General features: G+C 38.4%; 1 protein-coding gene across 1 annotated transcript; it reads right to left on the bottom strand.

Annotated features, from left to right (window-relative positions):
- Nucleotides 1-1954: 1954 nt before the first annotated feature.
- DAZL (deleted in azoospermia like) lies at nt 1955-21286 on the bottom strand. Its single transcript, XM_075143448.1, has 11 exons — nt 19961-21286; nt 14879-15013; nt 14489-14580; nt 13384-13435; nt 9773-9839; nt 9311-9444; nt 7859-7936; nt 6973-7023; nt 4482-4586; nt 3620-3718; nt 1955-2857 (listed from the first exon to the last, which is right to left on the bottom strand). The coding sequence occupies exons 1-11, from the start codon at nt 19964-19966 to the stop codon at nt 2804-2806; spliced, it is 873 nt and encodes a 290-aa protein (XP_074999549.1). The 5' UTR covers nt 19967-21286; the 3' UTR covers nt 1955-2803.
- Between the last annotated feature and the right edge of the window lie 4908 nt (nt 21287-26194).

Here is a 26194-nt window from a genome sequence, read left to right as displayed (position 1 = left end):
CCTAGGATGAAAAAAATATTTCCATTTTGACAGGGAATTAGTATCTGTGCCAGACAATCATTCAAATGGAGATCCAACAATACCATCTGGCTGGCTGTCTCATTCCAAGAATAATTCTGTCAGGTGGCAAAGCTTGTAAAAAGAGTATGAAAAGGCCACAGCACCAAGCAGCTCACTGGGACACTTCAGGTAAGAACCATAACAAACAAGTGTCATAGCACTATAATACCAAGTAAATGCAAGCATTGTTTTTTTTCTGTATTGTCTGAACAATTGTTTCTTTTGACAAAAAGCTGTCTTACTATGTAAAGGAGACTTGCATGCTTTTGGGTCCCATACAGAATATATGTACTCTGTGCAAGCAAAGGCAGATCCACAAGAACTCACTACTGCCTACTAGTTTACAGTTAATATGGTCCACTTGATTTGATAATACAAGAGGTACAAATTTGCAAGACGCTCTAATTGTGCACCTATTTTGGAAATGCCTTCAGCTACAGCCATATTAAACAGATGTTTCAACTTTCTGAATGCAACACAAAAGAGATATACCTACTGTTTTTGTGTTATGCTTATAGGGTACTTCAAAAGAACATTAAAAATGCATGTTCTTAGTTATAACTTGTTACTTTTACTGGCATATGCCACAAAATGTACAATTCCCAGATGGGAATAAAAAAATTAGTTTCCTACGGGTGAGAAATGGCTAACAAAACCAGCACAACATGATCTAATGGAAGAGAAAATAAATGGCACTTGTAAGGCCTGGGCTATGCATTTCACTGTGATAAGCCTTCTCAGCATGCTTGTAAGAACAGTTCATATCTAGCACCACCATTTCAAACATACTGAACAATCAACTCGCTCACCAGATGGTCCTATGGGTAACACTTGGTCAAATAAACATAAAATATGCACTATATGTAGATATCTTCTGTTTTATCTCTTCTTTTGGTGTTGAGACTCTTCAATGAGAACTACACATAGGCACTTTGTGTTTTCTTATAGCTACAGCATAAAGCCTCAAATACATCCCAGGGCAATCAAGCCAACTAGAACATTAAGCCAAAATGAAATCTGCATTTGCAAAGAAACAATTACCTTTATCAATAAACTGACATCACAGCTTTAACAGCCCAAGTAGGCTGTTTAGGTACTTATACTTAAAGTTGCAAAGGAAAGGGTTTTGATACTCGGAAAACTCCAGATTTATTCTTTTTTTAAAAATATTGAGTTTAACTATGTAAGATTAAAAAAAAGAACTTATAAAGAAGCTGGTAACACAGAAGTGAAGTATAATCAAGCTACTATCTTTAGAACAGTAGCCTGAGAAAAACATGGCAAATTGATATTATGGGAACACTTAACACAGTATCTTTAGTGACATGGAACAGTCTGAGCAGAGAAGAGATTAACAGCTTTGCTTTTTTAGGTCAATTTATGCTATCAGAACATTGGTACAATCCTGCATAAAGTTGCTCCAAAACCTATAATAATTTCTATTTCTCTCCCCCTCACCCCTCGTTAATAAAATTCCATCCAGAACACTCCCGAGAAGCAGTCCTTAGACATTTTTCTTGCTGCAGCCATATTCCCTTAAATGTCCACGTCTGTAGGAACTCAATTTCCTTGTCGTTATACATTTCACTAACATCTACTTCTGTGTAAGTCTTTTCCTAGCCATTACTACTTCTAAACCTTCTGTAAATTTGAAGCAGGACATACATACAAGACTGAATACAGTTCTCAGTTCTACTCTTTCAAAACTGCAGTTAATGACTACTACAAAATGAAGTTTGTTACTAGGAGTTTGTAGTAACTGGAATTCTCATATAGGGTAATAAAACTTCAATAGCTTCAACAAATCTTTATTATGCTGTATGTTTTTATCAAGGTAGCTTAAAATCAACTCTAGTACTATATTAGCATGTCACTAGAAGCTTGGAAAGCCAAGTCAAAATAAAAATTTATTTTAATTGTTTCAAAACACATGACTAAAATCTACATAATTATTAAAATAGGCTTACAGATATTCTTTGATTAACAGTTTGCATCACATAACAAAGGCATATTTTAAATGCAGTATTTTCCTCACAATTTTAACATACAGGTATTGCTAAAATTTTTCAGGTAAAAAAAGCATACTCTACTGAGTAGCCAACACAGCTAATTACATTCTTGCATCTTAAGTTACATAAGGAATTTTAGGATTCTCTTAATTACTTTCCCAAAACTAATAGTGATGCTCAAGACTGCAGGTACATAAACTGTCATTAATGAACATAACCACATTGATTACGTAGTCTAAAGACAACCAGGACTTAACGGGCTTCAGTTGAGTTACAACTTGACATCTTCTGTTCCACTGATTAAGAGCTCAGTTTTAAAATACAACCTCTTGGGCAAATAACTGCTTCCATTTTTAAACTGCAAGAGGTAACTGGTCAGTATTAGTCACTTAAATTGTGGTTTAAGAAAAACTAAGTGTAGCATGCAAACTGTACCTTAAAGCTCAGAAGAAAATCCACATGCATCAAACAAACCAACAGTGTTTTTCCAATAAACTCTTTAACATTACAGTTAGTTATCAGGGGAAGCATGCAAATGATTAATAAAACCTGAAAGTGTCTCAACTCTTACAACTTCAAACTACTCAAGCGAAAACTGTATTGGAACAGGTAGAATAGAAACACAAACTTCAACTTGAAGCAACTTTTTGAAAAAGGTTATACTGCATATATTGCTAAACTGAACTGTAGTAACATCAAGTTAATGAATTTAGATACTTTAAAGTCTTTGTTGATCAAACACTTTTGAGTACTGCTCTTCCTTTTCTGAAGTGATGCACCTTTCTCTCCTGGAATGAGATAGGAGAAAAGACAGGAAAAAAAATTTCTAGATAATAACCAGAATAAAGCAACTGAAGTTTCACAGAAAGTATCTCAAGACATTCTGTACTCTAACCACCCCCCTCCAAAACTGATAAATACAGCTTCTGTATTCCTGCTTCAGAGTACATGTGCCTAGTTCATGCGTCTGTCCTTTTAAAAAAAGGTAGCAAAGTCTTAACATTAATAAACAACAGAAATTAAACATCACTTGCAATGTAATCAGAAACTGCAATTCTACAAAGACTGAACACATACAGCAAAAATATGATGACCAGCTACCAACCTGGACTACAGTTTATTGGTTGAAGCATAGACTTTTTACACTAAGTATTAAAAGCCACCATCCACAGTGGGTACTTAACTGGTGTAAAGACTATCAAGGCTCAAACTCAACATCTTCTACCCAAACTAGGGAATAACCCACTGCCCTTTCAGCAATTTATCACTGAGAAATGGTTAGCCAGTCTTATGCCCTATGTGTCTGTGAGTAGAATTCAGCAATTTTTTTTATGTAGTCTTGTGTTAAATCCACTGAATCAAATTTCCACACTTGTTTCCAGCATTAAGCAACTGTGAGCCAACCAAACCTACACCTCTCAGAGCATGCACAAAAAAAATATTCAAATGGCATTCCAGACATTAATCCCTTCATCTTTATGGTATCCTATAGGTTAACAAATTGAAGGTCAGCTGTGTTTTAGGGATTTAGTTTTGCTTTCACTACATACCTTAAAGTAGTCATCTTGTGATACAAAGGTGTTCCTCAGACGGTTCTCAGGATTAAACAGACAGGATACTACTGTTTGTATGCTCCTGTCCACAGACTTCTGAAATACAGTTATAGGTGCATCTATAATAATACTAATTTTCTTGGTTAGTCCACCACTAGCAATATGGGTGTGTCACAGAGTTTACTTTGCATTCATGATTCCTCTCAACTGCCTTACACTTCCTGAGCTGTCTTTTTTTTTCCCCCCTAAATCTTTTAATCTTGGTAACTCATTACCACCCTTAGATATTACTTACAACATAACAGTTCTGACCAGTGGCATACCACTTCAGCTGTGGAATAGGCTGACAGCTGAAAAATGAAGTCTCCTTTAGAAAATTGAATTCAGAGCCAACTGTTGGCCAAACTGGGGTCACCTTCCACAAACGAAAGTGAAGAAGGGAGTAAAATCTTACTAATTCATATGTTTGAAGCTTTAAATAAACCTGCACAAGATAGCAGGCGGTGCTAGCTAACCTGTTTTTTTAGTATCTACAATTTCCCCCTGTAATTCTCAGCAGATTAAGTAAAGCCTCGTCACTTAAAAACACTGTTGTACTTAATGAAGTAGAACACATGTTTTATATAGGCCTCAGCACAATACACAAGCATTAATAGTTCCAAGGAAACATGCGAGGCTTCTGAAGTTGTACACAGAAATCAGATACAGTGGATTGAGCAACTGGCTGAAGCGGCAACCTTAATTTCTAGGACACTGGTCAGAGGTCCTCTTCACCAAGCCACATAATCCTCACATGCAAATTTCTGGGAATAGGATTTATGACAAAAAAAAAACATTGAAGTTTTGAGAAAGCACTTACCTTCTGTGGACTGTTAGTAGACGACTGCGTGGGTTCTGGAACAGCACATTCTGTTTGTATAAATTCTGGATCCTCAGTGCAGTGGTAGCTTACTGAAGTATAAAACTGTATAGTTTTTTAAATATTGCAGTGTTTCAGTAACACTGGGAAAACATGCACAGTTGTGTTGTCATTGGTCCTCACCTATCCACAAGCTATGCCAGCTTTACCTTTCAGTTTTGATAAAAGTTTCACGAGTGGGGGAAATACTGTATCCTGATCTGTTTTATTAAGACAGTTCTACTTCCTTCCAAAAAGGATATATTCTAAAAAATGTCTTTTCTCCCCACTGTAATCACTCTTGAGAGTTAGCTCCTCAACCTACTTCCTCCGTGTATGGGTTTTGCCGTCAAGCATATTGAGCAATGAAGGCGTTCACTGAGAACTCAAGACAATCAGCAGTTAACTTAAAGAGATTAAGCACTAATTAGCATCTACTACCACTGCCCTTCTAAGAGGCTGCTTTTCTCTATACAGCTCCTTTCTTGTTTGAAGCTTCCTTTATGCCAATATACTAATTTTTTTAAGATGTAAAAAAGTCTAGAAAAGCACAAGCCATTTTACAGCTTTTTTAAAAACTCTCCCCACTCCCCTCTGCTTACAGTGCAGTGCTGCAATTGGCAACCCAGTGCAGAGTTTAATTACAATAGCAAAGAGGCTGATAAAGCAGTTATTCTTTGTGGAAACTTCCTTCTAGATGCTTCCAGAGACGATTAGCAGCTTTTACATCCAATTTTACTAGGATCGCAACATCAGGGTTAAGCATTCTCACTTTTCAGGGGCAAAACTTCCCCCCCCGCCCCCCCAAAGTAGTCAGATTTACCCAGACTTGACAGCAATTTTCAGTTTCTTGCAACATCATTCTTAAGGATGTTATTTGTGATTATACAGAGCAACAACAAGGTGTACCACCTGACACTCCCAAAAGCCCTTGAACATCAAAACTGTAATTTCAAGCTGACAATATTGGGAGATACGGAAGCCTACAGTGTTAGCAGACCACTCGTTTCTGAGCACCACCCATAACCATCAAAAGGTGTATCATATCTGACCTCATCACAACTGGGGCATTCCATTTATGAATGGAAATTGTGATTATCCACCAAATAAATAGGTAGGTATAAAGCAGTAGACTGAAGGATGAAGTTTCCTATCTCCTTATATGCCTGTCCTCTTTTGAGTCTGTAAAGAATGATACTTAAAAGTTGCTTAACTGAGATAGTTCTAGAAAAATTGTCTGCTCATATAATCAAGCTTAAAATGTCTAATGAAAACCACCATGCACACTCTAAAAACTCTTTGGCTTGCTACCATTTAATTGTTAAGTGATATACTGCAGCTGTATAATGTTCATGGATGTTATTCAACAAAAATTAGTTCAAGTCAACAGGGTAATCAGTATTTTAGTGACTCCTGAACTCTTTTGAGTCTGTTTCTTCCCCCATTAAAGCAAAGGTAATTCTCAGTAAGAGAAATACAGACTTTCCATGAAAGGAAAAAGGCTGCTTCTTTGCTGAGAAGCTGAAAGTAAAGCTTAGTGATTGGAAGTGAGCAATGATTGGAAGTGAGCAGGAATAAAGTATTTTCTAATATGATCAGAGACAGAATTGTCAGATGCATGCAGGCAGCAATATATACGCGCAAAGCTCCATTTTCTTCATTTTTTCCCCCATTTACCTTCCACACATTGTACAGACATCTGCTGGGTATTAGCTTGAAAGAATACTGTTCAGAAGCAAATTAAGTATTACAGGTTTTAAACACTTAATAAACACTTAATAGAAACCGTACTCAATAAATACAGGATTATACCCAAAGAACACAAAAATGCCCACGATGCAAGTCTAAGTTCCAACACCATTAAAGAAATACACGGTATTCCTTCCTCTCTTGTGGATGTCACTTGTGTAGAGTCACAGAAAGCAAGTAATTTCTTTAGAAGCCATCAGCACATCTACAGTCTGTAGCAGCCCAGCAAATCATTTAAAAAAGGTGTTGAAAGGAGCAAAAAAAAAAAAAAAATCAGTATTTGCAAAGCAGAATATTTTGAGGCTTTTTAAGTTTTAAAAAAATTTGGAACAATAAGCAGTAATATTATACAGCTCTTTAAGTCAGGATTGTGCATCAGGTCACCACTTATTTTTCTTTCAACTTCTCAAGAAAAACCAATTCTGTTAATGTTAAAATTCCAGAATTCTGTGACCAGGGCGTATGGAATAACGCCATAGAAAAGGTAGTTCTGTTCTGCCAGGCAGCTCCTAAAAAACCACGTCAGTAGGAAATACTAAACAATTACCTACTCTGTCAGCAGCTACAAATTTGTATAGACCAGATTACATACAGATCCAACCAACAAACAACAGTTTGATTTTTTTTTTTAAACTACCAAGCTGTCAAAAGAGTGTGCTAATTGAGAGGACAAAGTTCCGGAAGTTTAACTTTGTAGACTTACCGGAGGCATAACATAATTTCTTTGCTCCCCAGCAAGCCATTGTGGTTGAACCTTAAACAAGAATTGGACAAGAACCAGCTTTTATTCATTCATTTCCAACACAGGCAAGTAACCACTCTAAGCACCACTATTTATAACAGTTCATGTCTGGATTTTTCATTGTAGTTTACAGTCTTCTGTTCAGCAAGATAGCTTTTTCATGTATACCTCACAGTGTTTTTGGCACAAGGTCATCCTTACAACAAATTCAACCACCTCCTTCCTCTTCTCCTTCCAAGTTTTAAAAAAAATTTTAAAAATAAGATTTCTAAAGATTAGTAAAATAAGGGGAATCACAGCAGCCACACTGAAAACATTTCAAACCTCTAGTCACTTCCAGTTACTAAACTACTTCTAGTTTACATTCAATAACAGGACATACCCACACATTTCACTTATGAGTTTGAAAATCACTATCAGCCAAGTACCTTCCCAGACATTTTTAGAGCTCAAGAGCACATCCCCTCCCTATATACACGTCTCTGTTTTAAGTAACTAACACCAGCTACCCACACTATAGCATGTACAAATGCAAAGTTCCTTCCCACGAGAAGAAAGTACTACTGATCCATGTACCTTTTGCTAATTTGGAAGCTGTTTTATCATTGCATATTTTAAAAAAATCAGACTAAAAAAAAGAGTATCCTAAGTTATTCAACAATTTTCATTGCATTAGAATAAAAATATCACTAATTTTAGTTTTACTTTTGATTCTGTGAAGCAGGAGCTGAAGGGAAATAGAATTCACAGAAATACAGAAAGATCAGATTCCAGTTAACACTGTTCATCCATTCAAGTTTTGCCAGGTATCAAACAGCCTTTCTGCTGCTACTAAAGAATTAAATACCTGATAGTTGTAGGCTGGCTGATATCCTACAGGAACTTGCTGCTGTATCAGTAAAGCTGGTGAACTGTATGGATATGTCTGCAAAATAAAGCTTTTTTAAAAATGCAAGTTTGAAGCAAGACAAAAGTATGATATTTGTAAAGGTATTTATAAAGCCAGGAGCACATTTTTAGAAATACGTAGTCACATCGTTACTTCAATTCCTGTTTCAGACTAGCTTCATTACTTAAAAAACAACCCTTACAGATTTCCCATGGGGCTTCAGCACTTCAGGAACTAAACATCTTAAAGTGGGTTTCTAAAGTGTATTACAAATCTAAAGATCCCACCATCTGCTTGTAGCCAATCTTTTAAGTAATTTCAGAAGTACAACTCATCCCATAAACTTTCTAAAGTAGACCTGAAACAGACCAGGACTACAGCCTGAAGATCAGTTTCTTGGCGCCAAAGGCAAGTTAAGTATTACAATTCAGACAATTTCCCAGCATTTCTTCACTGCAAGTATTTTAACACAATGTTAACCTGGAACCCTATCAGCTTCTTCAGAGAATCGTTGAAGGCACATTCCAGCATTTAAGAGAATTATTCCTCCTACACTATTTCACCCTCCCAATAAACTCAGGGAATCGGCAAGAATACTACCATCAAGCTCTCTGCCTTAGAAAAAGATATTTCTGCAAGTCACTGCAGTTTGCTCATCTTCATTTCCTTAAGAAAATATACAAAACAGAACTAATTTGCAATTAATATTGCCCTGTTGTACTGCCATATCCTATAGGGTTAATATAGGAAGAGACCATAATCTGGAAAGCCTTCTATTCACAGTACAGGACTCAAAACAAGGCCAGAAGTACTCTGCCTACACCTCAGTAAGAATGCTTATCTGAAGTACCAATGTCCTGTAGGCATAGTGTACTGGTCACAGCTGTTAACAGCAGATGCCGTAACACAGTGTTCTTACAAAGACACAACAGCAGTTCAGAAACAAGAATTTGTTTGGCTGGGGGGCGGGGGGAAGTACCACAGCAAACTTCTGGTTCCATACTTGTTTAAAAAAATACGTTTTCAAGTTTGTGGTTTACCCTGAGGCAGGGCAGCAGTACATTAAATATCCGGATGCAGTTGATTTGTGAAATGCACATGTGACAACAAGAGCACTTAAGAACTGTTATATAATTAAATCTTAGCTCCACTTTCAACAGTTTCCTTATTCTCAAAATAAAAACTGTCTTTTGTTTTATAAAGAGACCACATCACTGAATAAATTTTTCAAGGTTATTGGCATTCTTTTGAAGTGGTTTGAAGTTGGGCGCTTCTTATTGGGGAAGGCAGTACAAAAACAAGGAGGTAAGGCAAGACTGGAATCTCCATACATATTCCTGAAGTTCTATGTGCTTGCACCTTCAAAAACATTTAATTATGATTCAAAATCAGTGGCATGAACAGCCTTACCTGAACATACTGTGTTACTGGGCTCATTACAGCTGGAGGTTGCATGTACGTCTCTGTATTTTGACTACCCCATACACTATGGAACTGTGGTGCAGGAGGATTGAAGACTAATGGTCTGGGATGCACATAAGAACCTTGTTTTAAAGCAAAGCAAAGTTTTCAGACATTTTCATGTGCATTTCATCAGTAATCTGAATTGCAAAAAACTGTAAGTGTTTTGACTCTTAAATTTAACTCAACATCAACTGTATTGTATTGTGCTACCAACCTGAGTTTTATTATCAAAACTGTACAACATCACACAAGTAGTAAGGTCATAAAATTTAGAACTGAAGTTTAATTGTAATATACGTATTACATCAGATAAAAAGGATTTGTAAGGATGTTAATGTATAATCAAGGAAAAAAATACATTTGTAATATATACTTGTAATATGAACAGATTTGTTTATATATACTCACACAAGTTTTGTTGCTTTCTAATTGCTGGCCCCAGTTTCAGCTTTTTGCCATGGAAGTTGATTTGTGACTGAAAGACAGGTTATTCTGTAAGCTGCGGAATCAGTGAGGTGGGTGGTTGGTTTGATTTTAAAGAGACTGAACTCTGCTTCTGTATCACAGTATCGTCAACTTGCACACAGGCTCAACAGCCTCCATTCTCCTCTCCCACCTCAACACCTTATGTCTTTTACCTTTCATTTCCTGTAATGCTCTCAGCACACTGTTTGCCTACTCACCGACTCTCCAAACCTATTATATATCACTTGATAGCAACACGCACTGCTAGTAGTTTGCAACTACATATTAGTGACTGTCAGCCTTCTGGTTTTATACATAGAGATTCAAACTATTCTTGCCTCAGTAAGGATATTAATGTAGAGTGACCATAGTCTAGGTTCCCTTGAAACCTTATTTACATCACACTTACCTTCCTTCCCACAAACTTCCTAACAGGTTTCACGTAACATGTTAGAAGCTGTCCACCTAATATTAAAGGAAATGGAAGGCTGTCTAAGCACTACTATTTACCTGCATGTTACTGTATTCTCTCTAGAGAAATTTTCACATGCGTTCCTTCAGAACATCCAACATGCTGATATTTCACAACTTTTTTGGCCAAAAGCACCTATGCAGCGCACAGACTAATCAAGAAAGGGTGAAACTGAAATATGGTTCACGTTCCACAAATAGCTAGGAATACAAGCATCTGAAAGACTTGCAAAACAGGGCTGGAAGCACTCCTCAGTAGTCAGCAAATGCCTGAGACGCATGTAACTTCTCATTTGGCAAGTTCTGCCCAAATGCCCTTCACACAGAAGGCAGGATTTCAGACTTTCAATAATCGAGTACTGCTTTGCCAGCAGAGTTATCTGGGGCCATAACAAAAGCACAGGAAGAATTTCAAGCACCCTCCCTCCCTGCAGAAGTTGAATGCTGTGTTCCTCAGCAAAACTGGTTAGTTTGAAAACTAGAACATTCACAATGGATGTAGGCTGAAATGGCACCACAACATCCTTACACTTCAAGGTCTACTTGGATTGACTGTAGAAGAGGGCATGTGAGATTTTGTTCTCTACAAGATTACAGTTTAAGTCTGGAGTAGAGCAAGTTGCTTTAATACGTGGATTTAAGCATATTAATGTTTATTCAGGTACTCGGGAACTACTCCACACAAAACTCCCAAAAGAGAATTCACCTTTGGGTCTGAACTCACATTCTCTGCCAAGATGGTGACAAAAAACATGTTTACCTACCTATGAAGACGTGCATAGCATAATGACACTACCTAAAGCAGATACTCTGTTACAGTTCAGAGGGCTACACCGAGGTTTACAAATCCTTTACACATCAAAAGTGAAAGATTTTTGGTTTACCCCAATTAATACTTGGTACTAAATTTGTGTTAAAATCAGTATTAGATGGAGATACATAGTCTATCTAGATTCTCCGTCTCATGCAACACTAAGAACTTGCCTGCTTCAGAAGAAAATATGCAGTTTGCAATTTTAACAGACATCTCACTAAGCCTTTCCCCCCCATTTCTGCTTAAGAAAGTGCTTCGAACAGGTAACAGCAACTTTACTGTTATTTTAAAAGTAAGCAAAATAAGCAGAATAATAGCGATATAAAAAAATGTCTTATTTGATCATATTCTCATACTGATAAAAATAAGGCACGGGTGGGAAAAAAGGTGAAATACCCAGACCAGTTTGACAGGTTTTTTTTTTTTCCAATTGATCCTGCAATCCCGTTGTGCCCAGAACCACGCAACCACCTTTTCCACTTGAGCAACAGGAGGTCTTGGAAGACAGGCCTCCCCCCAAAGCAGAAGGTAGCTTTCTGTTCTGAACTGCAAACAGGTTCACTCTGGACCACAATGCAGTTACAAATGGAATCAGATCTAAATCAGAAGAAAAATACTTTCAGGTTCCACAAAGCTACAGAGCTAGGCAGATAAACACAGGCATCTAGAGTGATTCTAACCATGGAGAGGCTCCATCTTGTTCATTTACATAAAACATTGTGATCACTCAGTACAGATAATGCCTGAAATGGTTTAGTGAGGTGATCTCTGCTTATGACTTGAGCTCGAAAATGGGAGATGTTCATTCTTTCCCTTTTTCCACCCCCTCCAGAAGCCAACAGCTTTGTAAGATGATTTCTATCTGGACATGCTTCTTCCTGACAAGGCAGTAATTTGTACTGCCTGTACACCCGAAATTTGCACTGAAAAAATCTGCCATATATCTCTGGGCCTTTCAAGACCTCTGATATACAAGTCACATCAGTGAGTACTGTATTAACAGAGATACACTGAGGGCTTTTAGTTTTGAAGAAATGCACACAGAAGATCAGCAATGTACATGGCTCAAATGACAATGCTACTCAAGAGCTCTCTACAGACGTTGTTGCCTCAGAGCAAGCATTCCACACTGATCTAGTACAATAAATGTTAGTCATGGTAAAAAAAAGTATTCTCAAATGAAGTCTGTTGCTCAATACAGCAGTATTTTTGTCAGCATACCATCAGAATTAAAGAACAGCAAGCTTTTGAAGTCTTTTGGTGAGAATCAAGACTCTCCTGCTGGAGTTTCATTGCTCTTCACTTTGTTCAAACATGTTCTCTTCCCCCTTAAGGAGCTGGACAGCCAGTAAACACATCTGAACATATCACAGAATACTAAATTTGTGCCTGGCACATTTTTCTCTATTTGTCTTGCAGATCTACTTCCCTATCCGAGAGCTTCAGAAGCAAATGAGAGACTGTTCATCCTCCAGAGACATAAGAGTTCTCTGAGGCAAAGACTTCAGAGAGGGAAATATTTCAATACATGTTTATTTTCACAGTTACTGCACTCAGTTTTGGGAGAAGGAGGGAAAATAAAAAGCTTTGTCAGTGGTTTGTGACCTGCTGAAGTCTTATCAAAACCAAGTAACAGATTTGGTTGTAAGCGTTGAAATTTCAAATTTCTCTGATACTGAACTCTAAGAGCAGAAGGGCTGTAACAGTTCTACCCCTTTATCTCCTCTGTGACCTACAGATAAACCATATGACATGTGAACAGTTGCATCTTATAGTCAAGGAGGCTTAAAAAAATACTTGCACTCCGGGCAACATCCAAATGCACAAATACTGCAAGAGAAACATACTTCAACTGCTGAGACTTAAGTAAAAAACTAATGCTGTTTTCTATGTTATTGTTATTCCCAATAATAACGCTGACAGGTCAATGTATCTGCCATAAGCACAAGGGTTCTATGACAATCATCCAATACAGAAAGCAAGCAGCCAAAAACACGCGAGGCTTTCAAGCACACAAATGAATGACAATGACCAGAAATGCAATGACACGGGATGTTCAAGCACACCAAGGCTAAAACTAATTTTGTTTTTTACTTAAGTAAATATACAAATATTCTACCACCAGTAGAGATTTCAGCAAGTTTACTTTTTGGGCAGCCCTAGACTTTCCTGGTCCCAATTTACTCTACAGGGTACATGACTTGGTCTCCCCTGAACATGTCTCCAGCTTCTTATCAACTTCTTCAGGTAATTTAGACAAAGAGCTTACTTCTACTATTTTTTGAACATCCACGTTGTCCAGGAAAGATACAAATCCATACCTAAAAAAAAACAGGTTATTCAATAACCAGATTTTGATTTGTTTGTTAGCTCAATTATTTTGAACAAGACCAGTTAACAGCATATATGCCAGGTACATTAAACTGATGTCCTATTTGATACTTTTGGCATGCAATGTATAATTCAGCATTAAAATGTATTTACTGCTAACTAGCAGCATATACTACTGGGCCAGATGAAAGGAACTGAATGCCAGATTCTGAAATAATATGAAATATATGTAAGCGCTATTCTTCCATTCCAGCTACTCAAAATGAGCACTATTGTTGATATTACTAACGGAGAAAGTAAAAAAAAAAACCTTTTAAGTATCAAGATCTGAATCATCATCAAATTTCCTATTTACTACAGAGGTTTGGATGAAAGCAGGCATTACAGGAACAGTGACAGCAGTGGGGGAAGTGATCCCTGAAGAGGTTTTTCAATTTATTTCACTGCCCCCCTGGTTCATCTAGTCTTTAAAATGAACATAGTTTCAGAGCATTACAGGAACAGTTGTGTCAATCAATGGAGTATGCCAATTCATTATCAATACTCAGAACATATACGAGCTAATTGCACATCAGAATTCACTATGAAGACTAGCAAGGGATATGAGGAAATCGATTTCCAGCTCATGCATTACTACCTATGTCTAAAAAAAATGTGACTAAGATCTGCTCATAGAATCTTAGAAAAAATTGGGCTGGAAGGAACCTCCAGAGGGTAAAGCCTCCTTCTCAAAGCAGGGATAACTTCAAAACTGGAAGAGCTTCCCCAGAACTCAACAAGCTAAGGTCCTACACATCTTTATTTAAGTGTTTCACTGCAGACAATTCATAATTTTTCTATATTATCTATTCTTTATAAGATTATAGAGATTTAGGGGCAATCTAGATTTACAGGTTTCACAGTGTTAATTCACCACAACAGAAAACTGCAGTGTTAAGGCTTAAGCATGTCAAGTGTGTTGCTAAGTAGCTGCTTATATCATCTATGACAGAATTATGTCCACATAAGCAGCAACTTAAAACAACTATTCGTGTTCTACTCACCCTTTGGAAACACCAGTTCTGTCAGTGATTATTTTCACCTCTTTCACAGCACCATATCGTTCGAAGAAACTCCGAATTTCTGCTTCATTCATCTAAAAGAAACAAAGTCTTAAACTTCTTCAAACATATTCAACTGTTTAGAACTGATTTAAAGCAGACAGTACGATTTTTAAACCCATCTTCTACTAGTCTAAGAACTAAAGTTACTCACCTGTTCCAAAATTCTCTCATGACACTGTAATACCTTAAGATTGGTAAAGACACACATTTTTTTAAAAAAAAAACCACACACAAAACAAAAAACACAACGATACCCAGAAGTCAAATTCCCATTTTCTTCCCACTGAAGTGTCCTATACCTATCTTAAACAATTAAAAGGATATAAATACCCTTATATCAATTCCACCAACAAAGACTGTGTTTGGCATGATTTTTCCTTCTGGTAAAACATATCCTTGACTGGTTGTTGACAAACGAGCATTATCCTCCGAGACACTTGCACACTGGGCCTCCACATTTGCAGACTGAAAAATTTAAACAGAAATACATATTTCAGTCAAATTATTATAGTACACTTTAAGATACTAGAATGCTTGCATCTTCCTATAGCATGGGACAATGAATTTCAATAGCATCTTTCCAATTCCTTAAAGGAAGTACTTGCTGCAAACAGACCATTCATTGGAAAAAAGTTGAAGCAATTATTCTAAGAAACTTTTAAAAATTTAAATCTAGACCTAACCTAGGCTACTTTTAAGTAGCCCTGTCTGACTATATGAAGCTTCATGACCAGTGTGGCTACTACCAGATATACAGTGAGAATGTCAAAATAATTCATTTCCGACCTTTACGAAATTCCTTTTGGATGTAAACAAGAAATTAAATTCTTTAAAGATACAATTTACTGTAAATTGATTATCCAACAGAACAAATTCCATCATGTTCCTGGTCAAAAGCTTTAAATACTTGAGATTGAGTAGCTTACAAACAGCCTTAGAGCACAGGTAACGAAGTTATACTACAAGTTAGCTGTAAGAAGGGAATTCAGACATTGATGGAATATTCATGCTATTCGTTTTCTTAGAAAAAAGATCTTGTCAATTTAACTACAATAGGAATATGAATGACCAAAAACTTGTTTCTGAGTTGTCTGCACCAAAGCAGGAGCTTAAGCATGCATTGCATGTACAGAAGAACTGCAAAGAATGTTAAGATTATAGAGCAGCCACAGTCATGATGCGCTTTGCACACCCAGGCTTCAGATGCACGCTTCTGGTCCTAAAGCATTTTGCCAAAACCTAGGAGTTATGGATTCATTCAGCGCAAAGGAAGATAATGGCACTCCCTAAACACACAGTAATTCAGTATTTTCTTCAGATGAACAGACCACATACAATTCCATTTCTTGTTACTGATGCTAGCAAAGATGTGTTTCATATTCTGCATGAGGTTTGAAGTGTGTTTCACAAAGGTATTTACATGAACTAAAATACAACATAAGCACCACAGGCACTGCAAACTCTAGCCCCTCTCATCTTCTACTCTCCTGAATGAATGGTTCTAGCTATGTGCCATGCTTTGCCTGTCTGGTAGGAACATTAAACTACTCTGATCAGTTCAGTGTTACTCATCCCTCCATATTAATGCACTTTGAAATATTAATAAGCTTTTCCTTACAATTCAACTGGTGTGGCATTATCTCTACTTACATATTCTAAACTTTGATTTAGTCAGTTATCCGATATTTTGAAACCTAATAATTTGCAATAGGTAGCATCCAATTTGTCAATGTAACTATTTTCATGTTTAACATTTAAACTGCAGCTGTGAATGAAAAGTACTCAAACTGGACACCCAGTAAGAGAATGAGAAAGTTAGAAGAACCAAACTACGCATGGCATATGATCTGCCCAGCAATTAAACAAAGCCAAAACTAGAATTCAGCCCTCCAAATACAATTTCAGTGTGACTGAACCAAATTAATAACACACCATTACTAAAAGCCAGAGAGGGTTTGCCCCATCTCTTTTCCCACACCTCCTCTGTCCTCTGCACAAGTTCTAACACTCATCAGTTCAAATTAAGCTGGCTCAACAAAATTTGGCAAGATGATTAACAAAGTGAGCAGTTTTTCACTCAGTTAGTGTTCTGCTATTGTAGAGAATTGAATCAGCTTACTACGCTATCAGAAAAGCACCAGATCCACCTCAGGATCAGTGGATGCAGAAAGGGAAATGGAGATGAAGGAGGCGTAGCCTCTTCTGAGAAGCACTAAACCATCAATTCAGTTCAAAACCTTTTCATGAAGCTATACCTTAGACAGAATGTGGTTCCATCACACCAGAAACTGTTGCCTACACTCAATTTACTCACCAACTACGCTTCCTACTGCAAATTCTCAAGGAGAGTTACAAGTCAATCCTTTCCCTTTATCCTCTTAAGAACTCCTTCTCTACCCTCCAGTGAAGTTGCAGACCGCAACTTCCACCGTTCCAGGTAATAAAGATCGCATAATAGAACATTTCTGCTGCAAACAGAAAAAGGATAGTTCTCCCCCTTCCCTCCTATTGTACCACAACAGCTCTCTACACCACTGTGCAAGGAAATCAATCCTACATTTCACAGGAGAGAAATTTTGTAGTACTTTTCAGGCACATAAACTTCTGATGCAAGCTCATTCTGCAGTTACATAAGCACTTGTGCTAGCATAAGAACACAACAAGGGCAAAAATGAAGCAAGAGGTGGGGAGGTGACCACTTCTTTGGCGGCATCCCCAGCTACAGGGCATTTGAACTGAAATCTGAGACTGCAACTCCACAGCAACCTTAAGCTGACCTAACTGTTGGCTTCTACTTCTTTCTTTCTGGATCTGTTTCAGCGAACCAGGCTAAAAGAGAAGGATTCACTTTGCTGTGCAAGTTCTCTGGTGACCTAGAACAGGAAACAGCTTACAGCAGAGGCACCCAAAAAGTGCCAGAACCAGCACAAGGAAGTGGGTAGGCATACAGATACTGCTGGTACGCAAGTCATAGATGGCCTTGGCTGCCATGGAAATGCAGCATTCATTTCTCACGCTAACGCAGATCACAGTTTTCAAAGAAAATACACTTATTTAATGCTTTTACACATTAAGTATCTAAAAAAAAGAGTAAACACGCTACTTGGACATTCTGACAAATTGGTCAACATCAAAAATAAGCTTTAACATCTGTTGATACATGTATTTCTTAGAACTCAAAGAGGAGCTGAAAAATGCACAGTGGCAGAAGTCCTATAGTATGAAGACAGGAAATAGAATCTCCTTTCAAAGTTACTTTTCAAGTCCTTCAGTAGTACAATACAAAATTTCTGCCAATTCAAACTAAGTATTGAAACATCTAAAACCAAGTTATTTTACCAGCGCAATGTGTAATTGTTATTTTACTACCTAATGTAGCATTATGTAAACGATTGTACTTCTACATACATGTAGAAGTATGGGCAATGTATGTACTGTATGGGCAAAGAACTCACACTGCTGCTGAATCAGTGTCCAAAGCCTAAGCCACCTAGTTTTCAAAATCTGGAAAATCCTGAAGTTGATGAATTGGCTACCCTGAAATTATAGCATCAGCTGAAGTGACCCAATCCTTCAAAAATACCCTAAGTGGGATTAATTTGTCCATCCATCTCATGAAGCACCTTTGAAAACAAATTTCTAGATGTCAGGAAACTTAAGGCTTACTGAAAACTCAACAGGTTTTTTCCTTTCTCTCATCACAAGGTAAATTTAATCAGTTTGCTCTTTGCATTATTAAAGCAACCATGAAGTTTAAATTGATGCCGGGAAACCTCGATTACAGTAGTCAAGAGGCTAGTTAGACTTTTGGCAAAAAAAAAAAAAGGTGGAAAAGGACTACCGTTAGGGCCAGGTGGTGGAAATACCTAGCTACTCAAGAAGATTACAAACACCACTCAGTCTTATGCACATCTAGAAGATGAAAGCCTTCACTCTTCTTGCGGCCACAGAACTACAAGTCCCTCATTTCTCAGGCTTCTCCCCGTCTTTCCCTGACCTCACACACTCTTTGTTTAAAATAAGTATTAAACATTTTCATTTTTTAAACATTTAAAACTCCTGATATATCTCCTGCTGTGCAGGCTTTCTGTGCGCAGGAATCCGTTACCATGACAGCACACTACCGAAAGAAAGAACATGGCTCCCGCTACAGGGAGAACAACGTACTCTTCCCACGAGGCAGCAGGTGGAGCTATCAGTCAAGCACTGTAACACGCTCACAGCTGCGACTTATAAGGCTTAACTTTTTTAAAAAATACCTTACTTTTACGTTGTTGTTGAAGTGTCTGGGTTACAGTCGCAAATTCCATTTTTCAAATAAAAAGTTCCTGAAGAAGAAACAGCAACCTGCATGGCGAAGGAGCAACGTGCGAGTTCAGGCACTAACTCCCACTGACCACACGGAGCCCACAGCGGAGTACGCGAAGCCAGTTTTTTCTGGCAGGTAAAAAAAAACAAAAACAAAAAACCCCACCAAACAACAAACGGGAAACCTCAGGCGAGCGCGTTACGGAGCCGGCGGGGCCGCCGGCGGGGTTCGTGCCGCCACCAACCGCCGCCCGGCGGCCATTTAACGGCCTCACGTCCTGTGCGCTTCGCACCTCGCCTACCTAACGGTCTCGTTACCAGATGAGGCCGGGGGAAGAGGGTTTCACGCTCTTCAAGAGATTGGGGGGGTGGGAGGGGGGCCTCTAAGGATAATGGAAGCTGTTTGAAAGCCCCTGACGCCCAGGGCAAGGGTTCCAGTCTGGCCCGGCCCTAACGGCAAGCGCGCGTGCGTATGCAAGCCATGGACAGACGGAGCCGCCTGGCGCCGCCCGCGCCCAGCCGCGGCGCCTGCGTAGCCTCGGCCTGCCGGGGCAGGCGGAGGAGCGCCCGGTTGGGCCATGCGCAGAGCAGAAAAAGCCCCGCGGTGCGGCAGGGCGGCAGAGCCGCCACAAAATGGCCGCTCATAGTGTGAAGCGCCTCCTGTCGCGAAGTCCTCACCAGACCGTAGCGCCGACGGCTGCAAGCCATGACGCTTTCTCCCACACAAGCCCCAGGCTTTTTACTTGCCGTATTCCCTCCCTGACCTTAATCCCTTACCTCCTCTTAAGACTTTAAAGCCTTCAAGGTATTAAAAATGACAGTAACCCTCAGTACCAGTAATCATCAGCCCAGGCAGTGGCACACCCCTCACTGCGTTACAAGGCGACACTACCACGGCTGTGGGCATCCCCGTTCCTCACCCTAAGAACAAGCAAAAAAAGTTAATACTCAACTCTCACCTCCGCTCCCCGCGGGAGGACCCGAGCAAGCCACTACAGTCCCCAGCAACAAGCCGCCCCATGGCTCAGCGTTCAAGCGCACCCCCTTCACCCCACTTCCCCACCGTGCCGATGGCTCCCCTTTCGTCCCTCCTCCTCCACTCACCATCATTCACCGAAGCTGAGGCAGCGCCCACACACTTAAAAATAAACGAGGCCTTTAAAACAAAAACAATACGAACTTTTCTGAGAAAACAAACACCGGACAGTCCTCTTTTTTTTTTTTCTTTTTTTCTTTTTTTTTTTTTTTTAAAAGGTGGAGAAAGGCAGCGCCTCTTGGTTACCGCTCTTCTCCTTAAGTAGCCCCAAGGGCGAAGGGGCGGGGAAAGGCCACACCCGCCCTCGCCGCCCTCTCACAGCCGGCACCGGCGCCGTCTGCGGAGCTCGCTGGGCTCTCGCCCCCTCCCGCCTTTCACGGGTCAGCTCTTGTGTTGTCTGTGTTTTAGGAGAGTATCTGTAGACAAAGGGTGAAGGGTACCGTAGCTTTTCTCTTTATTAGGAGGTTAGTTGGGACTATTATTTGTGGCCTTGTTGAGCGGGACGTTGCTGTTGAGCGTGTGCTAGCAGCACGCTCTTGTCGTTTTGAGGAGAGCTAGCACTTACTTGGTTTGTTGAGGTTTGAGGGTGGTGTATTGTTGAAGAGGCTTTCACTTGCTTTCAGACAAAAGCTGAAGCTTTTTCATCAATGTTTTCATGAACCAGTGTTATGTAGCTGTTCTAGAGCAAGCTGTTTCCATCACATCTCTTAACTGCCTGTACTGAAAACCAACCTGCTGCCTTGTTCACCAGTCGCCCAGGACCTTTCTAGAAGGAAACCTCTCCGGAAGCCCTTTTGGCTCTACAGTAACGAGATGCTTCTACTGGGTTTTGGAAATTAGTTTTAAATAGTTGTTTGCCACTGGTATCAAATGTTCAGAACAGATACAGATTTTAGAAAGTTTCAGGGAGAGGGGAAACTCATGGATACTTCACCAAAATAAACCCAACCTCTGACTGAGCTAGTTTAGTAAGTTTTTTGTTTTATGTGGGTTTTTTTTTAATGGCAAAGGCATAAGAATGATACTTGTTTAGGATGAAAAATGGAAGTACAAAGCTAAACTGAAGTGTATATAACAAGTAAGCTATTTTTTCCTATGAGATTTTATTTCTTCTAATGCATAGATTTTTTTTTTTAACAATGTACCAAATGTTCACCTTTTTCAGATGCTGATATTAAGAATCAAAAGTAGACTGCCACACTAGATATACCTGGACCCAGAGTTGGTTTAGGTAATGGCAATAACAAAGCCCTGATCATGGAAGATGTATTTATGTTAACTATAGGAGTGATTTTGGTAAAGCTAGTGGGGTTGCTGTATTATCTAAAGGTAAGCATATGCACGGGCTTTCATGCAGCTAATGCCCGTTTACTTAAATAAGAGATGCTCTACAATACCATATCAGATCTTTTTAATTTTCATTTGAAATAGCTGAGACCTTGAAAATGTGGTCCAACAATGAAGGGAAAATACCACATAATATCTTCTTCAATAAAATGGATTCATATTTGGCCTTAAGAGTGGCAACAGATTAGTACCGCTATTTCTTAAGTGCAAAAAGAGTAATTGTCCTTTTAATAACTCTTGAAACTAAAACTAGTCTTAATATTCTAAAACAGAGCAGAAGCCAGATTGGGGGGGTGGAGTGTGTGGGGGGTTTTTTACGTTCTTTACTCCTCTTTTATGGCCCTAACTGGAAGTATTCTGAAGGAATCTCCTGTTTGCTATTAAGTAGAAGATAACTGCTCTGGAAGTGATAATACAAATACTGTTCCAAGAAAAATAATTCTTTACCTTTTGTCATGGAAATGGTTAGTATTGTCCTCTTCTAGCAAAACTAGTATGATCCCAGTGTAAAAAGCAGAGTAGTATAGTTGCTATAAAAAAGCAACCCTTATCAAGGCATTACAGATTCTAATTTTGTGAGGCTATCCTGCTGAGCTTCTGTGGACTGGGTTTGGGTCAGGGTTGTGTCCTGTTTTTCCTTAACTCAGTATTAGCTTCTAAAATTGGACAGCATCTGTTGCTTAAAACAAAGGAGAGAGTAATTTATTTTCTGCTGCCAATACACAAATCTGAAAAGAGGTGGAGGGAGTGCAGGAGGAAATTATTGTCTTGGTTTGTTTTATTAATATTGCTACTGAAGGGTTACTGCTCAGTAGCTTTATTTATTAAATGCACTGAGTAGCAGCAGAAGAAACAGATTTTATATTCTGCTATACCATACAGTGCTTTTCACTTTCATACACATTGAAAATAAAAAACTGAGTATCTTAGCCAAATTGTGTTCTTCTGGAATCTTACGATTTTAAGTAATCTAGGAGCTATAATCAGTTACTGTGATTGTCTCACTGTTACCATAAAAATGAATCAGGGCTTGGCTTTCTGTCTTTAGGTTGTTTGCTCTTTTTTTTTTTTTTTTTTAATTAGAGTTACTGGTAAATCAGAATAATTCAGGGAGTGCCTCTGGTTTGGGATCTGATAGGCTGCAGTGGGTGAGGATTCTACAAAAAAAATCTGATGAAAAATTATGAATCTGATTACAAATCTTACAATTTAATAGTCAGAAGTACATACTTTAAAGATCAGGTTAGATTTAGTCTTCCTAGATGTAGAACTAAAACTGGATAGCAAGAGTATCATACAGCAGTTGAATTTTAATCGCATTTCTTGGAACGCTTCCGCCATTTTGGGATCTTTCTTGAGAATCATGTTAAGTCTTTCAGTAAAGCTAAAGCAGCTAACTGTTCTTAGGAAATAATGTGAACATGAAACGGACATAAAAGAGATATTCAATCTATTAGGTTAAGAACAATAGAAGAAGGTTCTAATTTTTAGACAGCTAGGCAAGCGTGCTTAAGAAAAAGATGCTGAGTTACCAAATAGGATTTGAATGTTTGTTTTCTGAGTTTCCTATTTCGTACTGAAGAGAGAATGCCACATGCGTTTCACAGCAGTCAGCTTTAAAGGATCATGCTGTATCTAGTTAAATTTTGGACATTTCCTTTACTGCTGTTTGCATCAGGGTAGCTATTTAAGGAGATATACCATAATGTTGTGACGAGCATCTGAATTTAAAAAAAAATATTACATGCTGTTATAATTTGCATTGAAATTGCTAGTAGAGTTTCCACTGGCTTCAGTAAGCAAAACAGAGTCTATGTTCTTATTGGCATGGTAAAATCCTTTGAAATGTAGTGGATCATTTGCTGACTGGTTGTTTTTTTTTTCCCCCTTCTAACTCTATAAGAAGTAATGGAACACAAATAACTTATAAAGACACAGTGAATTTCTGCATATATAAAATTCCAATAAAATTGCTTTTTTTTCCTTAACTTGGATGGAAACCAGGATATTATTTTGAACATTAATCTATTGACTTAATTTTCAGTAGTGGAATTCCTTTGGGAGCTTATTTTTCTAGAAACTGCATTATTTTAGAACACTTTAATTAGTCTGATAATAAATTTAACTCAATACAATATACAGGCAATAATTCAGTGGAAGCTTAATACCTAAACCGTACATACCTGAGTTATCCATCATCTAAGCCGGGACAATGCTGAAATCATTGTTCTGTGGTCAAGGTTATATTTAACACTACCAATTCATTGTGATTAGCCTTTAGGCATTTAAATTCTGACTAGTTCATTAAATTTTAACCTGGATAACTTTACCACTATAGGAAAGCTGATACATGCTTTAGTTTGTACTGTGGCATGACTGAAAAATTTTAATATATTGTACAGATACGTAATATTCTTCATCCAAATATTTTACAAGAATGAATTATACAAGTACATAAGAACATATAAAAATGACTATACATGGTTCAGATCAAAAGTCCCTCCAGTTTGGTATCTTTGGTCATGATACCGGCAGGAGTGCTTAGGGAAAGGATGTGAAGACAGGACAGGTGCAGAGTGATTTTTCTTGCTTGTATTTCCTCTTTGTGTTTGGCAACCTCAAAAGCATTTCTTGAGGTCCCTTCATTACTGTATTTGATAATACTTGATGATTTTTCCTGTAAATTTCTCTTTTTGAACTCAACTTATACTTAGGTCTGCACGCACAACAGATTTTGGCACCAAGTGCTGCAAGGCAAATAGGCATTGTTTGGAAAAAGTACTTGTTTGCGTAAGGTTTTCTCCTGATAATTTAATTAGAGCCATCTCATTCATGACTTAACAGCCAACGTTTGTCCTTTTGTCACATTTTGATGTCATTCATGATTTTATGGCCTTTGTCATAGCTATCTTTCAGTTGTCTTAGCTTTCAGATTGAAGAGTCTGAACTGTGTTGCCTCTTCCCTTTCCTCTGCAGGTCAATAGCTTTCAGAATGGCTGAGCGGCCAGCTGCCTTGGCTTGCTCAGCCTCTCACAGGGGAGCAGCTCCTACGTTTGTTTAAACTGATTTGCCTCCTGATTTGTCGCTAACTCATGTGCTAGAGCAAGGCCTCAGCTACAGCAGGCCACAGTCAGCACGGGGCTTCCTAGCCATTTCAGGCCCAATGTGTCGTGCTGCGCTCCAAACAGAAATCCAGAATACTGTTGCCTAAGTGTGGTGAGACCATTGAGTCAGCTGGAGCTTGGAACTGGGTATCTCTAGGACTTTTCCGTAAAATAGTTCCCCAAAGGTGAAAAAGGCTTAAACACCAAAAGACTAGCTTTATTTGAATTGGTAATTAAATAGGACAAGGGATTATTTTTTTTCCTGAAAGAAAAAAACACTAAATAAGACAGAATAGAAATAAAAATTGTTTATAAACAATCTCCATTTGCCATCCTATACTTCCATATGTCAACTTTGTTAACAGGTGAAAAGCCACTGAGCATCTGAAACTGAGTGGATAGGCAAGGGCTGCTCTGAATTGTAATAAATTGTACACATCTCCTCTAGTTTCTAGGAAGTTTTTTCATTGCAAGGGGAGTTTGAATAGTCTGTCTGCTTTTCTCATTAATTCGTTGGGTGTGCTGCAGGTTCTTCTACCTTTTCTCTAACCCTACAGACTCTGAAAACTTTTCTTCCTCCGAGCATGGTAAGGAGTGCAAATTGCTTGCAATGACAGGAGCTGTGTCCCCTCCTTCAAGGAGTTTCACCTTAGTGCCTCGTGTGTTAAAAGAATGTAGAAGCTCGAACAGACAAATAGAACAAATACTGTCACACAGATTTCACTGTATAATGGCATTACTAATGTCATCTTGTCACTTCCTTGCAGAGCATCACCCTTCCATCTGCTATAGAAGAAATAGGAGGAGGAAAAGCAGCATACTTTAATGCTTCTCTATATACTCTAGAGTGGTATGCCAGCCTTTATGGAAACATACACCCATGGCTCAGAGAACCCTCTCAACTGTCTGCCTTGGCCCTGATTTAACACATCTTTTGCCCAGCTGTCAGCTTCTGAAAGATTTCAGTGTGCTGCTGAGCCTAGTGGGTGCTCACCTGGTACACTACATACTGTGGAGAAACACTAAAAATCCCCCTACTGTTCAGTAATACTGAGAACTAAAATGTTTATCCTCTTACGCCTCTGAGTCCAAAGATACCTTTTTGCTTATACCATTTGGACCTATTCTTTATTGCCTAAATTTCAATCACAAAAGACCTCAGCAAAGCAGTGAGGTCTTCCACAGAGTCTGCATTTCATATTTGATGAAATAAACCCAACAATTTGGTTTTTATCATTTTTCATTTTTATAACAATTATCTACTGAAAAGAATAGAACAGAGAGAGGGGTAATGGTACTTTTAAACCTTCTTTTATACAAAATCCTAATTCAGAATGCTATTTACAGTATATGTTATAAATGCTCTGAGCTTCTTAAGGTTATTTCTGACCACAGATTAAAAATCACATAGGCATTTGACATGATTGAAATAATGGGCTGCAATCTTATATGCATATACAGACTCTCATACACTAGTGTATAGAATTAGGAAACCCTAAAAAGAAAACTTAGTACATTGAATCTGCAGATGTCTACTTGTGTTTTGAATCTTGGACAAATCTTTCTGGTTTTGGGCTGTTTTCAAGTCCACAGGCTTCTGTATCTTGTGATCTCTTAGATTTCTTGATCCTGATTTCTAGCTGAAGGTTTTGACCTGAACTCTGCCTACTGCATTTATTATTCTCTTAAATTCAAGCAAGCTGCATTCTCCCTTCCATGAAATTTTCTATTCTATGTGCTGACACTATGAAGAAGGTGGAAAAACAGCAGTGGATCTTTGCCATTTTTGCTCATGTAAGAAAAACTACTTCTTGATACAAATACCTAGCACTGAGTTCCTCACATCAATGC

This window comes from Calonectris borealis, chromosome 2 (genome assembly GCF_964195595.1).
Source record: "Calonectris borealis chromosome 2, bCalBor7.hap1.2, whole genome shotgun sequence".
NCBI lineage: Eukaryota > Metazoa > Chordata > Aves > Procellariiformes > Procellariidae > Calonectris > Calonectris borealis.
Note: the sequence above shows the minus strand (reverse complement) of the source record. Positions and strands in the feature narration are given on the sequence as shown.